Below are 23061 nucleotides of genomic sequence, written 5' to 3' on the forward strand. Positions count from 1 at the left end.
TGTGCTTTATTTCCCAATAATGCAACCCAACATGGAGAGGTGTCTTACAGTGGCTTTTTACACATAAACGATTACGCTCTATCGCTCTATAAGTTGCTTATTCCCACGAACTCTCAGTCCCTAAATTTGTACTTTCCACTACTAGAGCCGAGTGCTCTGCTTGTGTCTCTTTCTGACGATATTCTGTCAAATATTAAGTCGAGACAAGAGACGAGTGGGAGGCAGCTCTCGTTCCTTCCTCTGTTCTGACACACAGAAAAATACTAGTTATCCCTCGTTGCGACTGACGCTACTAGTCGCTAGGAGACAAGTGTAAGACGGTACTTGTTCCTCTATATATTCTGATACACAGAAATATATTACTTGTTGATAATTATAGAGACAAACCCTACAGCGCGTTCTTTACTAAAAGGCAAAAACTCAAGATCGTAACTGTGGTTGGATACTTATCGGAGAATCAGTTGCCTCCCTCGAATGTGTAGACTCTTACAATAGCTTACTGTACCGTCATCGAACTGTCAGTGTATAGTGAGGGCACCCGATGACTCAGCCGCTCACTGGTACTGTCCGTGACTGCAATTCTGACTGCAACTGCCGAGACGTTCTCTGAATGCTGTTTATATACAGTTTTTTCCAGGGTTTTGGAGGAATGTGTCTAGCAGTATTGCTTTCTCTGCCTTTTAATGACTGAAATCTCTCCAGAAGTTACTCGAGTCTCCTCGAATAGTCCGGTAACGACCCATCTGGGCTACCACTCTCCTGTTTTGGCCGCTATTACATATACACTGATAAGCCAAAACATTATGACCACTGGTGTCAATGAGGGCACGTGACGCGGTAGCAAAAGTACGTAAGCGGTGTAGACACTGGCGGGGGTCACCCTACCGAAGACGTGGGTTCCAAATCGACACATTATTATTTCGCAGCGCCTGTGAAAGAGTATCTTGAGAATGACGAAACTGGTCGAATGTTCACGTGCTACTGTCGTGAGCTTCAACGGAAAGAGATAGGACAGTGAAACTACCAGTAGGCGCTAAACGGTTGGACGAGGAAGCCTCTTCAGGGAACATCGGTATTCGGAGGCTTGTCTGCTCTGTAAAGTAGGACAGATGATGATCTGTGACATCTTTGCCAAAAGAGCGCAATGTTGATACACGCACAGGAGTCTAAGAGCACACTGTTCATTGTACATTGTTGCACACGAAGCTTCGCAGCAGAGCAGCAGAACGTGCTCACATGTTGACCCAGCGACATCGACAGTTACGATTTCAGTGGGCACGGGACTATCGGGATTCGACCGTCGATCAACGGAAACGCGTCGTTTCTTCGGGTGAATCAGATTTTTGCTGCATTAGGTCGATAATCGTCTCCACAAACGCCGTCATCGTGGTGAACGGCGGCTCGAAACGTGCAGCGCGCCACGGACGCAGGCTGGTAGCAGCAGTACTGTGCTACGGGAGACATTCTCCTACGCTTGCATGAGGCCTGTGGTAGTAATCGAAGAAACGCTGACAGCTGCGAACCACCTGCATCCCTTCATGGTTGATGTTTTCCCCGAAGGCATTGTTAACTCAAAAAAATGGTTCCAATGGCTCTGAGCACTACGGGACTCAACATCTGAGGACATCAGTCCCCTAGAACTTAGAAGTACTTAAACCTAACTAACCTAAGGACATCACGCACATCCGTGCCCGAGGCAAAGCAGGACCGTGTTACAGTGGTCTGAGGAGCATTATAGTGAACTCAGGATGATGTCTCGGCGACCAGAATAGCCTGATGTAAATCCTATGGAACCAATTTGGGTTGCTATCGGGCGCCATCCCCACGTACGCAAATCAGCGGGCCGTTATTTGCGCGAATTTCGTGATCAATACGTAGACACATGTAATGCCTTATACCCTCACAAACCTACAGACACACTGTCGGATCCCTGATACGCAGAATGAGTGACGTATTTCGTTTCAAAAACGGCAAACAAGCAAGGGGTCATAATGTTTTGACACACCTGTGTAGCTCTGTTATTCTAGGGCCGTGGCCATGGACGGCCCGTCCTGCTTTCTCTTCTACATATGATAACATCTATGTCTGCCCCACTTCTTGGCCACCTCATCGTATCTTCCCAGCATCATACCTATTTGTGGTGTTTAACATTATTACTTAAACATGTCTCCTTTCTTTTCATAGCGTCGAAGAAACATCTTACATTAATAAAATTCGATAGCCATGACACTTCTTACAATAAAAACATGACCTCCTACATTAATAAACCTTGACAGCCGTGACAATACATTATGAGTCTATGATTAGGTGACTAATGTAGTCATACTACTTCTAAACAACTTCATTTTCTCTGTTACACTATGTGATCAAAAGTATCCGCACACTCCCAAAAACATACCTTTTTCACATTAGGCGCATTGTGCTGCGAGATACTGTCAGGTACTCCATATCAGCGACCTCAGTAGTCATTAGACATCACAAGAGAGCAGAATGGAGCGCTCCGCGGAACTCACGGACTTCGGACGTGATCAGATGATTAGGTGACACTTGTGTCATACGTCTGTACGCGAGATTTACACACTCCTAAACATCCCTAGGTCCACTGTTTCCGATGTGATAGTGAAGTGGAAACGTGAAGGAACACGTACAGCACAAAAGCGTACAGGCCGACCTCGTCTGTTGACTGACAGAGACCGCCGATAGTGGTAAAGGGTCGTAATGTGTAATAGGCAACTATCCAGGCCAGCACATAGGAATTCCAAACTGCATCAGGATCCATTGCAGGTACTATGACAGTTAGGCGGGAGGTGAGAAAACTTGGGTTTCAAGTTCGAGCGGCGTATGAGGAATATCCGGTGAACGTCATCTGCGAGCGTGTGTAGTGCCAACTGTAAAATTCGGAGGCAGTGAATTTATGGTGTGGTCGTGTTTTTCATGGAGGGTGTTTGCACCCCTTATTTTTTTGCATGGCACTGTCATAGCACAGGCCTACATTGATGTTTTAAGAACCTTCTTGCTTCCTACAGTTGAAGAGCAATTTGGGGATGGCGATTGGATCTTCCAACACGATCGAGCATCTGTTCATAATGCACGGCTTGTGGCGAAGTGGTTACACGACAATAACATCCCTGTAATTGAGTATCCTGCACAGTGTCGTGACCTGAATCCTATAGAACACCTTTGGGATGCTTTGGAGCGCCGACTTTGTTCCAGGCCTCACCGACCGACATTGATACCTCTCCTCAGTGCAGCACTCCGTGAAGAATGGGCTGCCATTCCCCAAGAAACAGAAATGGTTCAAGTGGTTCTAAGCACTACGGGACTTAACATCTGAGGTCATCAGTCCCCTAGACTTAGAACTACTTAAACCTAACTAACTTAAGAACATCACACACATCCATGCCCGAGGCAGGAATCGAACCTGCGACCGTAGCAGCAGCGCGGTTCCGGATTGAAGCGCCTAGAGGCGCTCGGCCACAGGGGCCGGCCCCCAAGAAACCTTCCAGCACCTGACTGAACGTATGCCTGCGAGAGTGGAAGCTGTCATTAAGGCTAAGGGTGGGTCAACACCATATTGAATTCCAGCATTAGCGGTGAAGGGTGCCACGAGCTTGTAAGTCATTTTGAGTCAGGAGTCCAGATACTTTTGATCACATAGTGTATGTAGAATTCAATGGCAAAATATGAAATCCGACAGTTGGCAGCAGTGTTGCTATCTATCAATTGCGGAGTGCAAAAAGCTGCTGGTGGTACAGAAGCTATGGGAGTGAAAACGAAACTCATCTACAGAGCTACGTTACACTGAGGCATTGCTTTAAAAATGCATATTAAATCGCCTTACTTGATGGATTGTGGAAAATACGTGAAGCAGCCATGCAAAGCGCACTTTAACTGTAACGGCTGTTCCCTGCTGTCCTATATTAGATTATTATACATTACATGAATGTACTGTGGTCGTGCCACGAGTTATGCGCGGTCAGAGGATGAGGGTCACAGTAAGAAGAAAGTGCTTTGTCTGCATGCACATCACGACTAGCGAAGTCCTAGAGGCAAATATCAGCCGTCTGTTAATGTGGTAAATGGGCCAATGTTGGTAATTCTGGCTGTAGCGTCGGTGCCAGCTGACATGCCTGGATGATTTGTTGAAGTTGGGAGAACGCCTGGAGAATGTTACCTGCGAGCAAGTACAGTGTCAACAGAGAAATGAAGAGGAAGTGGTGCTATGGTATGGGAATGTATTTCGTGGAAACGACGTGGTCACATTACTACACTTAAGAAAATGCTAAATGCCGAAGGATACGAACACGTTTTGTAGCATTGTGTTCTGTGTGCAGTAGAGGAATAGTTCGGAGACGATGATTATGTCTATCAGCATGACAATGAACCCTATCATAAAGCAGCGTCTCTGAGGCAATGGTTTGTGGACAATAACATTACTGAAATTTACAAATTTCCAGCATGCTGGACTAGCTGCGGCTCAGCAACTTCTGTTTACCACTACAACGAAAAACCAGTCCAGAGTTGCAAAATTTCAATTTGTTTATTCAGTCGATGACTAGTTTCGGGCTGGCAGCCATTTCCAAATCATCATAACATAGACAAAAGTGGTATTTCCGAATATGCAGAAACATGTCAAAAATGTTTGCATATTTGGAAATATCATGTTTGACTATGTTACGATGATTTGAAAATGGGTCCCGGCCCGAAACTAGTCAACAGTGAATAAAAAATAAGTGAAATTTGCAACTTTGGTTTGGTACTGAATTCCTGAAATTGACTGGCCTTCCCAGAGTCTCGACTTGAACCCAATGGAACACCTTTGGGATGAGTTAGAAGATCGACTTCACTTCGGACACCAAAGTCACTACCTTCTCTGGTTTTTGTTCTTGAGGAAGAATGGGCTCTCATTCTTCCTCAGACGTTCAGACATCTTTGCTGCATGTTGAACAGGCAAATTGTAAAGTTTTAAATTCTTATTCCTACCGGGGCGAGAGAGTAGAGGCCAGCCCGGCCGATAATCTAATCAAGTAAGCCACTGGGCGGTACTGTTGACATTACGACACTCTGGGCAGACAGGAGTTTGCGACGCCAGTCAACTGTCGAGTGCGTGGAACAGCTAACACGGTGTACCCAAGCATGAAGTAATATTTTGTGACTTGGACACTAACGTGCTACCGAGAAACTAACACGCTGCAAATTCAACCGCGAGCTAGGAAAAGCTGACTGGACAAGGAGTAGGAAACAAACTTACTCGTCCTCCCCCCTCCAGTAGGTATAGTCAGAAGCGTAGCTATGAGAGCGTAAATAACAGAGCTTGGGGGCTCAAAGGATTCAGTCTTGCAGCCACTGTCTTTGTGTCTTGATCTGGAGAGAAATATGGGCTTTTGAGCTTCAGAGAAACCACTACCCGTCATTGGTGACGACAATCGGATGACGAACCGCCCACTGACTAAGTCATCGAGTGCGAATGAGGCGTGTCTACCTGTGACACAGCAGTCGCGGGACTTGGGAAACGTCACTGATGCGGGGAGCTAGCGTACAACCAGTATCCGCTCTCTGAGGGACTTCGGCCAATGGACTGCAAGCTACGATCTTGTTTGGTGAGGTATGCCCTCAGAGCCTTCCAGCCACCTAGATGTCATCGGCCACCATCCTGGTCGATCCCTGGGAGGGATGGCTGGGAGACTGCTGCTTGGCAACAGGCCTCAGGTGTCGGGTATTGCACCCAAACGCACGACATGGGGATCACGAGCAAGCACAGAGGCGCGTAGTCCGCAAGATTCTGGAGGACGTGGGCTGGTCACACTCGACCTTCGCCGCTGGCAGCATGCGCGCTATTGCCTGCTGGTGGGCTGCTCGCCATCGTGGTAGCTGCCGTCCACGGCCCAGGACAATGTAGATCACAGGCGGATCGGGGGATCAGCGCATTCCGCGATTGGCTCCATTTGGAAGCGCACAGTCCGGTTGTGCTGTATAGTGCTGCTCGAATAAACACCTATCAATATTACCACTGTTTGACTGTACATCCCGGCGTAAATCTCCCCTCTCCCTCACCACTTCTGTCACCCATCCTGCCGTGTTGTGGCGCGGAAGAAGCCCGGGTCCTTCCATCTTAGACTGAAACTGTCACCATCAGAGTTAAAGCCGTCATAAATGCGAAGGGTGGTCACGCCCCATGTTAACTTCATCTATAAGGTGTGCGGATTCTGTTGAACAGACAGTGTATGCGTTCGATGATCTCTTCGAATTTATGGAATCGATGTGTTAACGCCAATAAACTGCTGCTGTACGTATTATTACAATGTATAGCAGAGAAAAGCCGATGACTACAGCAGCCTATCTGTTAATGTCATCCCACTGAACGAAGGAAAATATTCTCTGCAGCAGTAATGGCAGCCACTGATGAGGCCGTTGAAGACGCTGGCAGGTCGACACTCACCGATGCAATTGCGCGGCCCAGCGCTGAAGGGTATGTAGGCGTAGGGGTGCCTGCCAGTCGAGTTCTCCGGCAGAAAGCGCTCTGGCAGGAAACGCTCGGGCTGCGGGAAGGAGCGCGGGTCTCGGTGTAGCATGTACGTCACCACCAGCGCCGTCGTGCCCGCCGGCACCTGGTAGCTGCCTGCAACACCACGCGGCACGACCGACGTCAAGTGGGCCTCACCATGGTACATACACTGCTCTGCAGAAATTAAGGACGAAACAGACAAAGTAATGTACACTCATGCTCATAAATTAAGGATAATTGCAGAATGTGGTGCCACACAAACTGGCACTGCACAAAACTGGCGCTAATAGCAAAGGCACACAGGGAACACATACGACACAGATCTGTAAGTCCACGGTATTGGTGATAAGTTGAGAAAACCGTCCCGAAACACAAGTGCTACAAAACGCCACTGTTTCCTGCGCATGTACCCCGACATCAATATGGGATATGATCATCACGCACACGTACACAGGCCGCACAACGGGTTGGCATACTATGGATCAGGTGGTCGAGCAGCTGCTGGGATATAGGCTCCCATTCTTGCACCAGTGCCTGTCGGAGCTCATGAAGTGTCGTAGGGATTTGAAGACGTGCAGCGATATGTCGACCGAGAGCATCCCAGACGTGCTCGATGGGGTTTAGGTCTGAAGAACAGGCAGGCCACTCCATTCGTCCGATATCTTCTGATCCGATGGCAGCTTGGTGGGGCTGTGCGTTATCATCCATCAGGAGTAAGGTGGGACCCACTGTACCCTGAAAACGCGAACATACTGGTGCAAAATGACGTCCCGATACACCTGACCTGTTACAGTTCCTCTGTCAAAGACATGCAGGGGTGTACGTACACCAATCATAATTTCGCCCCGTACCATCAAACCACGACCTCCATACAGGTCCCTTTCAAGAACATTAAGGGGTTGGTATCTGGTTCCTGGTTCACGCCAGATGAAAACCCGCCGAGAATCACTGTTCAGACTATACCTGGACTCGTCCGTGATCATAACGTGGGACCACTGTTCCAATGGCCATGTGCTGTGTTCTTTACACCAGGCTTTACGGGCTCTCTTGTGACCAGGGGTAAGTGGAATGCATCTTGCAGGTCTCCAGGCGAATAAGGCTACCTGCAGTACTTCGGGGTCGTCTGCGGGCACTGATGGTGAGATATCGGTCTTCTTGTGGTGTTGTACACTGTGGACGTCCCGTATTGTAGCGCCTGGACACCTTTCCTGTCTTCTATAATCGTTGCCATAATCGTGAGATCAGACTTAGTGGCACACAGAGGGCCCGTCCTGCAAACTGCTGTGTTTGACCAGGCTCCAGTCGCCCTAGTATTCTATCCCTCATAACGTCATCGATATGTGTTCTCTGAGCCATTTTCAACACACAGTCACCATTAGCACGTCTGGAAACGTCTGCATACTTACTCACAGCACCGTACTCTGACATACACCAACACACCTCTGCGTATGTGGACTGCTGCCAGCGCCACCGGGCGACGACCGCAGGTCAAATGCAGCGCATGGTCATACCTAGAGGTGATTTGAACCCGCAAACCGCCCACCAGAGCATTGTTTCGTCATGTATCAGCGTTATCCTTAATTTATGAGCATGAGTGTAGTATACTAACCACTCGGTGAAGATGAACAGAAGTGCGGGAACATGGTGGCCCCCAATCGTGAACAGAAAGATGGACGTCACATGGTGTGAGGTCATCGTGGCTATAACGCGAAATGGAGACTCGCGCAACGCGACGTAGCAGTTGCAGGAATGGAAAAAGACAGTGTGTGTCAATCAGTGAGCAGTTACGGAGGACTGTAATGGTGTTCTTCATTGCAAGGTGGTCCTGAGATAACATATGAATGACTTGACATGGAGAGCGTTCCGAACCACAGGCAATGCTGCCCGAAGGAGAGGAATGGTCGAACACGGTCAGCTAAAGCAGCAGATGAAGGCTACATTGTCCAACAGCCAAAAAGCGATCCAAATCCAACAGCGGGTGCAACTGTAACGGCAATTAATGGGTTGCACGGCATGCGGTCTCACGCTCCACAGCTCCACACTGACTGAATGGGGCTGTACTCTTTGGGACTGGACTGATGAGGACTGCGGCCGCATGCTATACTCGGATGAGAGCAGATTCATTATGTGTGGATCGCTCACAAGGGAACCTCCCCATCGCACCCCCTTCACATATAGTTATAAGTTGGCACAGTGGATAGGCCTTGAAGAACTGAACACAGATCAATCGAGAAAACAGGAAGAAGTTGTGTGGAACTATGAAAAAAATAAGCAAAATATACAAACTGAGTAGTCGATGCGCAAGATAGGCAACATCAAGGAGTGTGTTAGCCCACGAGCGCCGTGGTCAAGTGGTTAGCGTGAGCAGCTGCGGAACGAGACGTCCTTTGTTCAAGTCTTCCCTCGAGTGAATAGTTTACTTTCTTTATTTTCGCAAAGCTATGATCTGTCCATTCATTCATTGACGTCTCTGTTCACTGTAATAAGTTTAGTGTCCGTGTTTTGCGACCGCACCGCAAAACCGTGCGGTTAGTAGACGAAAGGACTTGCTTCTCCAATGGGAACCGAAATCCTTTGATCGCAAGGTCATAGGTCAACCGGTTTCTTCACAGGAAAACACGTCTGATATATTCTATACGACACTGGTGACGGCATGTGCGTCACATTACAGGAATATGTTGTCGACCCACCTAACTTGTACACTTGGCGAATGATTCTTCTACCTTGCGCGATTTAGGTTTTCTTGTGGATGTGATAATCACTCCCAAAAAAGTGATGAAAACTTAAGAGTTTGTCACGTAAACTGCAACAAATGAATGCAACAGTTCCACAGTCACACAGTTTTCCCTGTGCTCTGTCAAAACATATGTTCTTAACGTTTTCAAATTTTTCCGGGTGTAGACCGTCAAATCCTGCATATGTCCAAGCAAATCTGAACATGTCCTGGAATTTCGGAGAGCGAAATTGATTATGTGTGAGTGCCTCAACTTTGATAATTGTCTGGAAGTAAGAAGTTAAACTTTTCACTGGAGGGATGACTTGAACCAAGGATCACTCGCTCCGTTGCTGCTCACGCTAACCACGGGACCACGGCGCTCCTGAGCTTACACTCGCCTTGATGTTGCCTATCTTGCGCATGGAATACTCAGTTTGTATTTTTTTTTTCACAGTTCCACACAACTTCTTCCTGTTTTCTCAATTGATCTGCGTTCAGTTTTTCAAGGCCTATCCACTGTGCCAACTTACAACTAAATCTGAGGGGGGTGCGATGGGGAGGCTCCTTTGTCAGTGTTATTGAGACACTGTACTTCTGGCGCATGTGCGTCTTTTCAGGGAAGCATTCGGCCCTGATTTCATTTTTTATGTATCATAGTGCGCGGCAGCGTAGAACAGCGCATGTGAGAAACTCTTGGAACGAAACGATATTCGGCGAATGGACTGGCCTGCCCGTTGCCTCAAATCCGATCGGTCACGGATGGGATGCGGTGGGGAGACACATTGCAACGCGTCTACATAAACTGAAGACCACGTAGCTGTTGTCTACTGGGCTGACTACCAAAAGTATTCCCTACCAACCTCGTGGCCAGCATGGGAGCGTGTTGCAGAGCATCCACTGCTGTCTATGGTGATCACACACTATCAAGAACCAAGTCCCTCTTTTTGTAATGTCAATGCACCATTATGAGTCGCGGTTAGTGCAGTGTAATTGTTGTCTTTGAATAAAATTGTTGTTTCTATTCGCCTCATTGCATATTTCCTTCAGTTACCTTCTGCACTACACTCTGGCAGTTCTTCTATGTATGGTCCAAGTTTCGTCGAGCTACACTATGTGATAAAAACTATCCGGACGCACCCAAAAACATACGTTTTTCATATTAGGTGCATTGTGCTGCTACGTGCTGCCAGGTACTCCATATCAGCGAGCTCAGTAGTCATTAGACATCGTGAGAGAGCAGAATGGGGAGCTCCGCGGAACTCACGGACTTCGAACGTGGCCAGGTGATTGGGTGTCACTTGTGTCATACGTCTGTACGCGAGATTTCCACACTCCTAAACATCCCTAGGTCCACTGTTTCCGATGTGACAGTGAAGTAGTAACGTGAAGGGACCTGTACAACACAAAAGCGTACAGGCCGACCTCGTCTGTTGACTGACAGGCACTGCCGGCAGTTGAAGAGGGTCGTAATGCGTAATAGGCAGACATCTATCCAGACCATCACACAGGAATTCCAAACTGCGTCAGGATTCGCTGAAAGTACTATGAAAGTTAGGAGGGAGGTGATAAAACTTGGATTTCATGGTCGAGTGGCTGCTCATGACCCACACATATCAAGCCGGTAAATGCCAAATGACGCCTCGCTTGGTGTAAGAAGCATAAACATTGGACGACAGAACAGTGGAAAAACGTTGTGTGGAGTGACGAATCACGGTACACAATGTGGCGATCCGATGGCAGGGTGTGGGTACTGCGAACGCCCGATGCATGCGTAGTGCAAACAGTAAAATTCGGAGGCGGTGTTGTTATGGTGTTGTGTGTTATTCATGAAGGCACCTTCTTGCTTCCCACTGCTGACGAGCAATCCGGGGATGGAGATTGCATCTTTCAACACGATCGAGCACCTGTTCAAAATGCACGGCCTGTGGCGGAGTGGTTACCCGACAATAACATCCCTGTAATTGACTGTCCTGCACAGAGTCCTGACCTGAATTCTATAGAACACCTTTGGGATGCTTTGGAACGCCGACTTCGTGCCAGGCCTCACCGACGGACATCGATACCTCTCCTCAGTGCAGCAATCCGTGAAGAATGGGATGCCATTCCCCACGAAATCTTCCAGTACCTGATTGAACGAATACCTGCGAGAGTGGAAGCTGTCATCAAGGCTAAGGGTGGGACAACACCATACTGAATACCAGCAGGGCGCGACGAACTTGTAGGTCATTTTCAGCCAGGTGTCCGGATACGTTTGATCACATAGTGTATGTCACTTCCGTGTGACACATACGCAAAAGTTACTTTCGTCCTTAATTTTTGAGCATCTGTGTACATAGCAACTGATGAAAATAAGTGTAGTGGACAAAAACTAATGTGTTATGTCTCAAGAGACATCAGGCTAATACAGTGAAACACCGCATCTATTCTTCATACTGGTCTCAGTTCGGCAAGGGAGTGAGTATATCACTTTCTTTAGGCATGCCATATCAAGCCGACGTCCTCAGTGATAATTAGACACCGTAGAACTACCAAACAGCCGGGATGTCGATACCTACATTTCACCTCTATTCCAAATAATCAGAGATATTTTCATGGGATCAAGAGCAGGAGATGTAATGGGCTAGAGAGTTGTTCATAGGCTACCTGAATTGTCATCAAACCAGGAACATATGGATGCAGCCCTATGAACACGTCTGTTATTGTCTCGGAAGACGGTAGTGTCACCACTCTCTTGAATGTGTGGGAGAATGGCCAACATTTGGCCACCTAGAAAACTGGGAGACACTGGGACGACAGAAATCATGGGATAGCGATATGCACAGGAGCTGTCATTTGTACTTGGGTGATTCATGTGAAAAGGTTTCCGACGTGATTATGGCCGCACGGCGGCACTTAATAACCTTTGACCGCGGAATGGTAGATGGAGCTAGATGCATCGGACATTCCATTTCGGAAATCGTTAGTGAATTCAGTATTCCGGCATCCACAGTGTCAAGAGTGTGCCGAGAATACCAGATTTCAGGCATTACGACCGAGAGCAGCAGCATTTGCGTAGAGTTGTAAGTGCTAACAGACAAGCAACACATTGTGAAATAACCGCAAAAATCAATGTGGGACGTACGACGAACATTAATAAGCTATGGCAGCAGACGACCGAAGTGAGCGCCTTTGCTCCCAGCACGACATCGCCTGCAGTGTCTCTCCTGTGCTCGTGACGACATCGGTTGGACTCTAGACGACTGGAACACTGTGGCCTGGTCAGATGAGTCCTGATTTCAGTTAGTAAGAGCAGACGGTAGGGTTCGAGTATGGCGCAGACCCCATGAAGCCATGGACCCAAAATGTCAACAAGGTACTGTACAAGCTATTAGTGGCTCCATAATGCTGTGAGCTGTGTTTACATGGAATGGACTGAGTCCTCTGGTTCAAATGAAGCGATCATTGACTGGAAGTGGTTATATTCGGCTACTTGGAGATAACGTGCAACCATTGTTCCGAAACAAAGATGGAATTTTTGTAGATGACAATGCGTCATGTCACTGGTCCAAAAATATTCGCGACTGCTTTGGAGAACATACTGGACAGTTCGAGCGAATGATTTGGCCACCCAGAACGACCGACATGAATCCCATCGAACGTTTATGGGACATAATCAAGAGGTCAGTTTGTGCACAAATTCCTGCACCGGCAACACTTTCGCAATTATGGCCGACTATAGAGGCAGCGTGGTTCAGTATTTCTGTGGGTGACTCCCAATGACTTGTTGAGTCGAAGTCACGTCGGGGTGCTCCACTACGCCCGGAAAAAGGAGGTCCAACACGATATTTGGAGGTTTTTCGTGGGTTTTGTCACCTGAGTGTAAATATCTTGGGTCACGTTTGTGGTAAACTAAATGGATGGGGCCAAGTCATTGCGCAAAAGACACCCGCAAAACATCACACAACCACCGGTGGGCAGACGTACACCTCGTCACTGCACTAAAACCCTTTCATCATTCGAAAAAGGGGCAAAATCGCGACTCTTCTGACCACACTACGCGTCGCCAGTCTACTAAATGATCACACTACATATCAACAGTCAACCAATATACAGTTGCATGTCTCATTGTAGACGTGCAGTTTTATGAAACGCTGTGAACAATGGCCTTTTGGAAGGTACCTGACTCCTCTCGTCCACTTCATGCAGTTCCCTTAGCAATGCTCGCTCGGAAGTTGGTTGTGATGGACCTGCATTCACTGACAGCAAGCAGTACCTGCTGGTTTTTGAAACTGATCGCCATTGACAAGACACTATCTCCGGCTCCTGCAGACTAGGGTCTTTTTACGACTGTAGTTCTTACGCCATTTTACATGGGTGTGAGTGGTACATCATTCCTTGTAGACTCGTTGGGCAGTCCTCACTGACACAATAGGGCAACTTCATTCACGATGCTGCTATGGGCACAGTAACATTTATGGCTTTTGGAACCACTGTGTCGTTGCCACTGGTTATATTCGAGTTGGGCCATCCTACAGGTTATATTCGAGTTGGGCCATCCTACAGGTTATATTCGAGTTGGGCCATGCTTTAACAAATGTATGACGTAACAAACTGGAATGAGCCACACAGTACAGATGCTGTTACCTTGGTGCAGCCCTAGTGGGAGATTGTGCCAACAGAATTACGTGATTTCTGATTGCTTTGGTGAAAGCTAGAGGCAATTATACGCCTTATCTGCACGTCAAACTGATTAGTTTATTTTTTTATAATGATAAAATTGATCGTCAAATATAATCTAAAATAGCAAGGAGATCCTCTGAATAATGCACTATTATGACGTAATTAGAAAGTAATTTTGTAGCCAGTCTTAAATAAACAGCTGACTTACTAAGAAAAACGAATCACTTCGTGCGTCATCGACAATATTACGAATGACTGCCCAGCATAGTGGTTTGCGCTAAACTAGTCAATGCTAATGTCAGATGGCACGGCGTTTGGATGTGCGCGGTTAAGCTCGGTCATTCCCGAGCAAACCTGATTATATTATCAGCTGAAGAACGTATAAGCGGTCTTATGATACGTTTATAATAATTGTTCCTGAGTTACAAACTGATAAAGGATTATTGGTCTTTTCTTTTATTTTTTTTTACTCTGACAATGATTGTCGCTTTTCCGAGTGAACTTGATAGTAACACAGTTTGCTGTTTTATATGAAGGAATATTTATAATGTATATAATTAAAAATAGCTGGCACTCCTACATCCCTTAAACCATCGAATTCATTAATTAGGTGAAACAAAAGTCATAGCCTATATTTGAATGTAATCCGTATGTGAATGTAGACTGCCTTAGAAATCTTCTCCGGCTTCCTTCCGGGTGGCAAAGCGAGAAGATTTCGCAGGCATTAGCGTGTTTCACTGTAATTCCATAAAAGCATCCCGTCGAAAGCTTCTGTATTGAGGCAACATCGCACAAAGAAGACACGTTTATGGAAATACTAGAACTTTAGTGTCTCATTCTGCTGTGGCAAGACACAACTTACATGTTGTTACTCCAGTAAAAACGGGGCAGTATGAGGTCATCTGTCGTAAGATATTGAAGGGAATAACACACTGTTCCTTTAACCAAGTACCAGTTACTAACCGCGTTCTTCATCGCCGGTGAAAAGGCGAGTTACTTGATTTCGCTGTACATAGTGTGTTGGGGTGGAAGAAGGGGTGAACTATTTGTAATTACGCTGTAGCGTGTCTAAACACAACAGCTCCTTTTGCCATTCTCTCGCGTCAACCCATCTTACTGTGCTAATTCCATGCAGGAAATATGAGGAAACCAGCATTATATCTCTACTTTCGTCGTTCTGTATATGCCTTACACAGGAGACGATACAGGCTGGAAAGACAGATAACCTTGTCAAAAGGGATTTGAGATTCCAGCTTACTACAGCTCCGAACCCTGTCATTTCCACCAGCACATTTCAAGGAGCAAGATATTCCCAACGACATTCTTGTGTCATAGCAAATAAATTTGTTTTGGCTCCTAGCCACAGTGACGCTTGGAAGCAACAGCACTTGTGACCCGGCGTAGGCCGTAGCTCAGGGGCTCTCGACACGCTGCCAACATCAAGTTCCTTGACCGTCGTCCGTCTGATTGAAACCGGGTCACAAATACGTGAATTCCTGACGTGGCCTTCATAAGAACGCCACGGAGTGAACAGTGGCCAATGTGGGTGTCATCCTAGCAATTCCACAGATGACTATGTACTTCACCTTTATCAAAAATGGTTCATTTGGCTCTAAGTACTATGGGACTTAACATCTGAGGTAAACAGTCCCCTAGACTTACAACTACTTTATCTAGTTTATCAAACATGGTTCAATTGGCTCTAAGCACTATGGGACTTAACATCAGAGGTAATCAGTCCCCTAGACTTACAACTACTTAAACCTAACTAACCTAAGGACATCACAGACTGAAGCACCTAGAACCGCTCGGCCACAGCGGCCGGCCAACTTTATCCACTTTATCTTTTGCCAAGTAAATTAAACATCGCCAACTGTTTTCTCTTATGTCACATATTCAGTCCTCTTGACACTACTCGTGCGATCATAGTAACTTATACCCTTCTTTATCACTGTTGTACATAATTCACAGCTACTCACACCTGCTCCAACATCTTTCACCTTGACTTGTCTCAGGCTCTGTTAAGCCTGCTCTCTTATATTTCATGTACACAGCAGACAACCCCACACCTCCAACCCTCACCTTGTTCTTCTAATATACTGATGACAAGCCTAGATAGTACCGTACACCTTCCAACTCTCCCATGTCTCCCCCTAATGCCACGTAACTCTCTTAGTCGAGTTGTGTAATAGATGTAATTTATAAATTAATCTACAGAAAAGCTATGTCATCATCTTTGCCGCGCGGGATTAGCCGAGCGGTCTCAGGCGCTGCAGTCATGGACTGTGCAGCTGGTCCCGCCGGAGGTTCGAGCCCTCCCTCGGGCATGGGTGTGTGTGTTTGTCCTTAGGATAATTTAGGTTAAGTAGTGTGTAAGCTTAGGGACTGATGACCTTAGCAGTTAAGTCCCATAAGATTTAACACACGTTTGAACAGTTTTTCATCATCTTTGGCCACACTTCTCCAAGATTTTGGCCTTTTTATTTCAGTCTTTCATCTACAACCAACCAATCCCTCTAATAAATTTATGTACTCACGATTAAACTTCACTAGGATACTAATATGGATCCATCCGATACAAATTCAGAAACTCCTTGAAACTACTAACATGTCATACTTGGGATTTACATTTTTCTAACATCATCCTTACCTAAAAATCCTTTATTTGTCCTATCCTAACCTACATTAATTGCTGTTCCTCCCAAATTTTACAAATCCATTGAAATACTAAAGAGGCGTGCGCTCCATCTCATCCACCTGCCTTTCCAAATACGCAGCATATACCATCTTATTCACTTTTCACATTTTTTTCCCTTCCTGGACTACCTTTGAACCTATACGTAAACCGAAAACCACAGGCCTAGCACCCACTATCCTACCGTCTAATTACAGTTCCAGATACTCTTACGACCCCGCCCGCATCTCGTGGTCGTGCGGTAGCGTTCTCGCTTCCCACGCCCGGGTTCCCGGGTTCGATTCCCGGCGGGGTCAGGGATTTTCTCTGCCTCGTGATGGCTGGGTGTTGTGTGCTGTCCTTAGGTTAGTTAGGTTTAAGTAGTTCTAAGTTCTAGGGGACTGATGACCATAGATGTTAAGTCCCATAGTGCTCAGAGCCGTTTGAACCGACTCTTACGACCCATTGCACCAATACCTCACTTTCTGTCAAGGTCAGTTTACAAGGGCGGGTTTATTAGACCGTAACTTTTTAAATAAAATAACATTATCTCACAAAAAAACACTTTATTTCTCAAAGGAGTCGCCTTCTAGCTCAGTTCATCTTGGCCAATGTTTCACCATTTTTTCAATCTCCAAAATGCTGTACTCAGTGCTAAGTCAAGCATGAGATGGTGTAAAGCTACACCATTGAACAGTGGATGACTGGAAACGAGTGATATGGAGTGAAATCACGCTATATACTGTGGCAATCCGATGGAAGTGTTTCGGTTTGGCGAATGCATGGAGGACGTTATTTGCCGTCATCTGTAGAGAAGACAGTGAATTACGGAGGAGGTGGTGGGGTGTTTTTCGTGGTTAGGGTATGTTTTCCTCACCGTGCTTAAGAAAACGCTAAATGGGAAACGATATGAACTCATTTTACAGCATTACAGTAGAGGAACCATTCGGAGACGATGATTGCGTTGGTATGACAGTACATCTTGATCTGTGAGGCAACGATTTGTGGATAGTAACATTCCCGAAATGCGTTGGTCTTGTCAGAGTCCCTACCTAAACCCTATGGAACATCTTTGGCATGACTGAGAACACCGACTACAGACCACAGCATCCAACACCACTACCTTCTCTGGTTCCGGCTGTTAGAATGCACTGCCACTCCTCCACGGACATCAGAGTCCTCATTGAAAGTGTCCCCAGCAGAGTTCAATCCGTCATAAAGACCAGGTTGGACGCGACCCTTATTAATGTACACTAATACTTTTGATCAGATTGTGTAGGTGTAGATGTGGAAGATGTGCAGCTTCATGTGCCGCTGTGAATATTGAAGTGGTCTTTTCAGGCGGCCCATGAAGGCTTAAGGGATTTTTACCGGCCGCCGTGTCGTCCTCTGCCTTGAGGCATCATGCGGATGTTGTGTGGTGGGGCGCGACTTAAGGACACAGTTTTCCCGGCCGTTATCGAGGTTTTCCAGACCGTGCGGCCGCTAGTATTCGGTCAAGAAGCTCCTCAATTGACATCACGAGGCTGAGTGAACTCCGTATCAGTCCTCCCACCAAGGAAAAATCGTTGGCACCACCAGGAATCGAACCCGAGTCTTCTATATGACAGCCACCTACGCTAACCACTGAGCTATGGAGGCAGACTTTTGTTAGCTACTTTTCCCCAGACGTCCGTTGCATGAAGTTTTCTTCGCAATGATCGCTTGGAAACTGATTGTGACGGACCTACATTCACTGACAGCGGCAGTTCCTGTCACATTGTCACTGAAGAACTGCGATTCCTGTCTCTAGTCCGTGACTGTTCGGATCTTTTAACGAGCACAGTTCTTATGCCCTTTACGTGGCACACTAGACTCACATTCGGGAGGACGACGGTTCAAACCCGCGTCCGGCCATCCTGATTTAGGTTTTTTGAGATTTCCCTACATCGCCTCAGGCAAATGCCGGAATGGTTCCTTTGAAAGGGCACTGCCGACTTCCTTCCCCATCCTTCTGTAATCCGATGGGACCGATGACCTCACTGTTTGGTCCCCTCCCCCAAACCAACCAGCCATCCTGTTAGGCGGGTGCCAGTGGTACACTGTACCTTGTAGACACGTTAGACAACTCGCATTGATACACCAACGAATCTAGAAACGTCATTCAATTGTGGTCATGAGGACGTCCAAACACGATAGCTTGTCTCCATCGCGTATCCACGCCGACCGATCTTACTGCGGTGATTCCATATCACGAACTGGCGCAACTGGCATCGAGTAGAACAGAAGTGATATCTGGCGTTTCGCCGGGTAGTGTCATGGGCCCTGTGCTGTTCCTGGTTTACATAAATGATCTAGTTGATAATCTGAGCAGCCTCTTTAGATTGTTTGCAGATGACGCTGTGATTTACCGTGTAGTAAAATCATCAGACGATAAATTCCAGTTACGAAATTATCTAGAGAGAATTTCTGTATGGTGCGAAAAGTGGCAATTGGCACTAAACAAAGAAAAGTGCGAGGGTATCCACATGGGTACTGAAAGAAATCCTATAAAATTTTGGTATACGATAAATCGCACAAATCTAAGACCTGTCAATTCGACTAAATACCTAGGAATTACAATTACGAGCAACTTAAATTGGAAAGATCACATAGATAATGTTGTGAGGAAGGCGAAACAAAGACTACGCTTTGTTGGCAGAACACTTAGAATGTGGGGGATCCTTACTAGGTAGGAATGACGAAGGACATCGAAAAAGTTCAAAGAAGGGCAGCTCGTTTCGTGTTATCGCGCAACAGGGGTGAGAGTGTCACTGATATGATACGCGAGTTGGGGGGGGGGGGGGGGGCAGTCACTGAAACAAAGGCGGTCTTATTCGCGGTCAGATCTATTTACGAAATTTCAATCATCAACTTTCTCTTCCGAATGCGAAAATATTTTGTTGACACCCATCTACGTATGGAGAAATGATCATCATAATAAAATAGAGAAATCAGAGCTCGAACAGAAAGATATAGGTGTTCCTTTTTCCCATGCGCCATTCGAGGGTTCAAATGGTTCAAATGGCTCTGAGCACTATGGGACTTAACGTCTGTGGTCATCAGTCCCATAGAACTTAGAACTACTTAAACCTAACTAACCTAAGGACATCACACACATCCATGCTGCGACCGTAGCAGTCCCGCGGCTCCGGACTGCGCGCCTAGAACCACTAGACCACCGAGGCCGGCACACCATTCGAGAGTGGAATGGTAGAGAAGTAGTATGAAAATGATTCGATGAACCCTCTGCCAGTCACTTAAGTGTGAATTGCGGAGTGACGATGTAGATGTAGATACACACCAGTTTACTGGCATGACTTACCGCTGCGGTGGACGATCACGTGACAGGACTCTAAACCAGCCGCAGTGCTTTTTAAGGGGCTGACTAATATTTTCTTCGGCAAGCTTGTGTCCTTAGCGACGCTTTTCTGTAATCACTTCGTTTGCATCCATTTCTAAAACTAACAACGAACACCGGGTATTGTCGTGATACTCCGAGAGTAAATCACGTATTAAAGTAAACTATACATAAAAGGTACCAGTTAGTTGAATGTAGTCAATTACAGTCATTGGAAAAGGAATGGACGAGGTACAGGGACACAGTACTAGAAGTGGCTAAAGAATGTCTTGGAACAGTAGAGTGTAAAAGTAGGATGAAGCAAACAGCTTGGTGGAATGATACAGTCAAGGCAGCCTGTAAAAGGAAAAAGAAGGCGTATCAAAAATGGCTACATACCAGAACCCAGGTAGACAGAGAAAGTTATGTTGAAGAAAGAAACAAAGCCAAACAGATAATTGCAGCATCCAAGAAGAAATCGTGGGAAGACTTTGGAAACAGGTTGTAGACTATGGGTCAAGCTGCTGGAAAACCATTCTGGAGTGTAATTAGCAGCCTTCGAAAGGGAGGTAAGAAGGAAATGACAAGTATTTTGGACAGGTGAGGAAAACTGCTGGTGAATCCTGTGGATGCCTTGGGCAGATGGAGGGAATATTTTGAAGAGTTGCTCAATGTAGGTGAAAATGCGATCAGTAATGTTTCAGATTTCGAGGTAGAATGGGATAGGAATGATGATGGAAATAGGATCACATTTGAGGAAGTGGAAAAAATGGTCAATAGATTGCAGTGCAATAAAGCGGCTGGGGTGGATGAAATTAAGTCGGAACTCATCAAATACAGTGGAATGTCAGGTCTTAAATGGCTACACAGGATAATTGAAATGGCCTGGGAGTCGGGACAGGTTCCATCAGACTGGACAAAAGCAGTAATCACACCAATCTTTAAACATGGAAACAGAAAAGATTGTAACAACTACAAAGGTATCTCTTTAATCAGCGTTGTGGGTAAAATCTTCTCAGGTATTGTTGAAAGGAAAGTGCGAGTATTAGTTGAGGACCAATTGGATGAAAATCAGTGTGGGTTTTTGCCTCTTAGAGGTTGTCAGGACGAGATCTTTAGCTTACGGCAAATAATGGAGAAGTGTTATGAGTGGAACAGGGAATTGTATCTATGCTTTATAGATCTAGAAAAGGCATATGACCGGGTTCCTAGGAGGAAGTTATTGTCTGTTCTACCAGATTATGGAATAGGAGGCAAACTTTTGCAAGCAATTAAAGGTCTTTACATGGATAGTCAGGCAGCAGTTAGAGTTGACGGTAAATTGAGTTCATGGTTCAGAGTAGTTTCAGGGGTAAGACAAGGCTGCAACCTGTCTCCACTGTTGTTCATATTATTTATGGATCATATGTTGAAAACAATAGACTGGCTGGGTGAGATTAAGATATGTGAACACAAAATAAGCAGTCTTGCATATGCGGATGACTTGGTTGTGATGGCAGATTCGATTGAAAGTTTGCAAAGTAATATTTCAGAGCTAGATCAGAAATGTAAGGACTATGGTATGAAGATTAGCATCTCCAAAACAAAAGTAATGTCAGTGGGAAAGAAATATAAACGGATTGAGTGCCAAATAGGAGGAACAAAGGTAGAACAGGTGGACAATTTCAAGTACTTAGGATGCATATTCTCACAGGATGGCAACATAGTGAAAGAATTGGAAGCGAGGTGTAGCAAAGCTAATGCAGTGAGCGCTCAGCTACGATCTACTCTCTTCTGCAAGAAGGAAGTCAGTACCAAGACTAAGTTATCTGTGCACCGTTCAATCTTTCGACCAAATTTGTTGTATGGGAGCGAAAGCTGGGTGGATTCAGGTTACCTTATCAACAAGGTTGAGGTTACGGATATGAAAGTAGCTAGGATGATTGCAGGTACTAGTAGATGGGAACAATGGCAGGAGGGTATCCACAATGAGGAAATCAAAGAAAAACTGGGAATGAACTCTATAGATGTAGCAGTCAGGGCGAACAGGCTTAGATGGTGGGGTCATGTTACACGCATGGGAGAAGCAAGGTTACCCAAGAGACTCATGGATTCAGCAGTAGAGGGTAGGAGGAGTCGGGGCAGACCGAGGAGAAGGTACCTGGATTCGGTTAAGAATGATTTTGAAGTAATAGGTTTAACATCAGAAGAGGCACCAATGTTAGCACTGAATAGGGGATCATGGAGGAACTGTATAAGGGGGGCTATGCTCCAGACTGAACGCTGAAAGGCATAATCAGTCTTAAATGATGATGATGATGATGATGATGATGATGATGATGATGATACATAAATATCTGTTTCTCGATTTAATTAATTTATTTTCTTGTAAAACACTTAAAAGATGTGGAATTACTATGAAGCAGTCATCTTGAGAAGAAGTTATCTTCCTCTTTGCCCCAAAGCAAGAGACTCTGACCTCGGACAATTAACAAGTGTAGATAGGATCCCAGGACTATGTGTCGCATATATTTTTTGACAGTGAGACATTTTATTCTGGAACTACTATGTTATATAAAAAATGAAGATGAGACAGGTGGAAAAAATAAGTGAACTGTTTATTATTTCAATAGTAATCACCATAACCGTTAATACATTTATCCTGCAGTGAGACAAGACGGTCACTGCCTTCCAGGAAAGATGTTTGCGGTTGCCTGCAGAGCCATGATTTTATCCATGCGCAAACCACTTCTTCCTGAGCGAATCGACGGCCTCGAATGTCTTTCTTCAGAAATGGAAAAAGAAGTATATCGCATGCGGAGAGATCGGGACTGTGTGGAAGATTTGTAATGGCTTCCCACCGAAACTTCTGCAGCGTAGTCGAAACATGTTTGCAACTCATACAGTCCCGAGCTCTCGCCGCCATAGATTTGCTTCGAACGCAGAAACGAAAGCGTGGGTACAATTATAGCTCCGAAGGCAACTACAAACATTTTCCCACGAAGGCATTAACCGTCTTGTCTCACAGTGGGACAAATTTATAACAGTTATGGCGATTACTTTTGAAATAATAAACGGTTTACTTACTTTTCCCATCTGTCTCGTTTTCATTTGACTGTTTCTTGTAGAACACACTTTCCGGCGTCTATGTTACCGCTGCGCTAAATATA

General features: G+C 45.9%; 1 protein-coding gene across 1 annotated transcript in view; it reads right to left on the reverse strand.

The window, feature by feature from the left end:
• The window catches only part of LOC126126961 (cytochrome P450 4c3), a gene marked incomplete at its 5' end in the record, with an annotated part of 305398 nt that overhangs the window by 25182 nt on the left and 257155 nt on the right, over nt 1-23061 (reverse strand). Inside the window, one exon of the mRNA XM_049915143.1 lies at nt 6440-6619. Within this exon, the coding sequence (XP_049771100.1) occupies nt 6440-6619 (180 nt within the window). The remainder of the gene's footprint in view (nt 1-6439; nt 6620-23061) is intronic.

This window comes from Schistocerca cancellata, chromosome 1 (genome assembly GCF_023864275.1).
Source record: "Schistocerca cancellata isolate TAMUIC-IGC-003103 chromosome 1, iqSchCanc2.1, whole genome shotgun sequence".
Taxonomy (NCBI): Eukaryota; Metazoa; Arthropoda; class Insecta; order Orthoptera; family Acrididae; genus Schistocerca; species Schistocerca cancellata.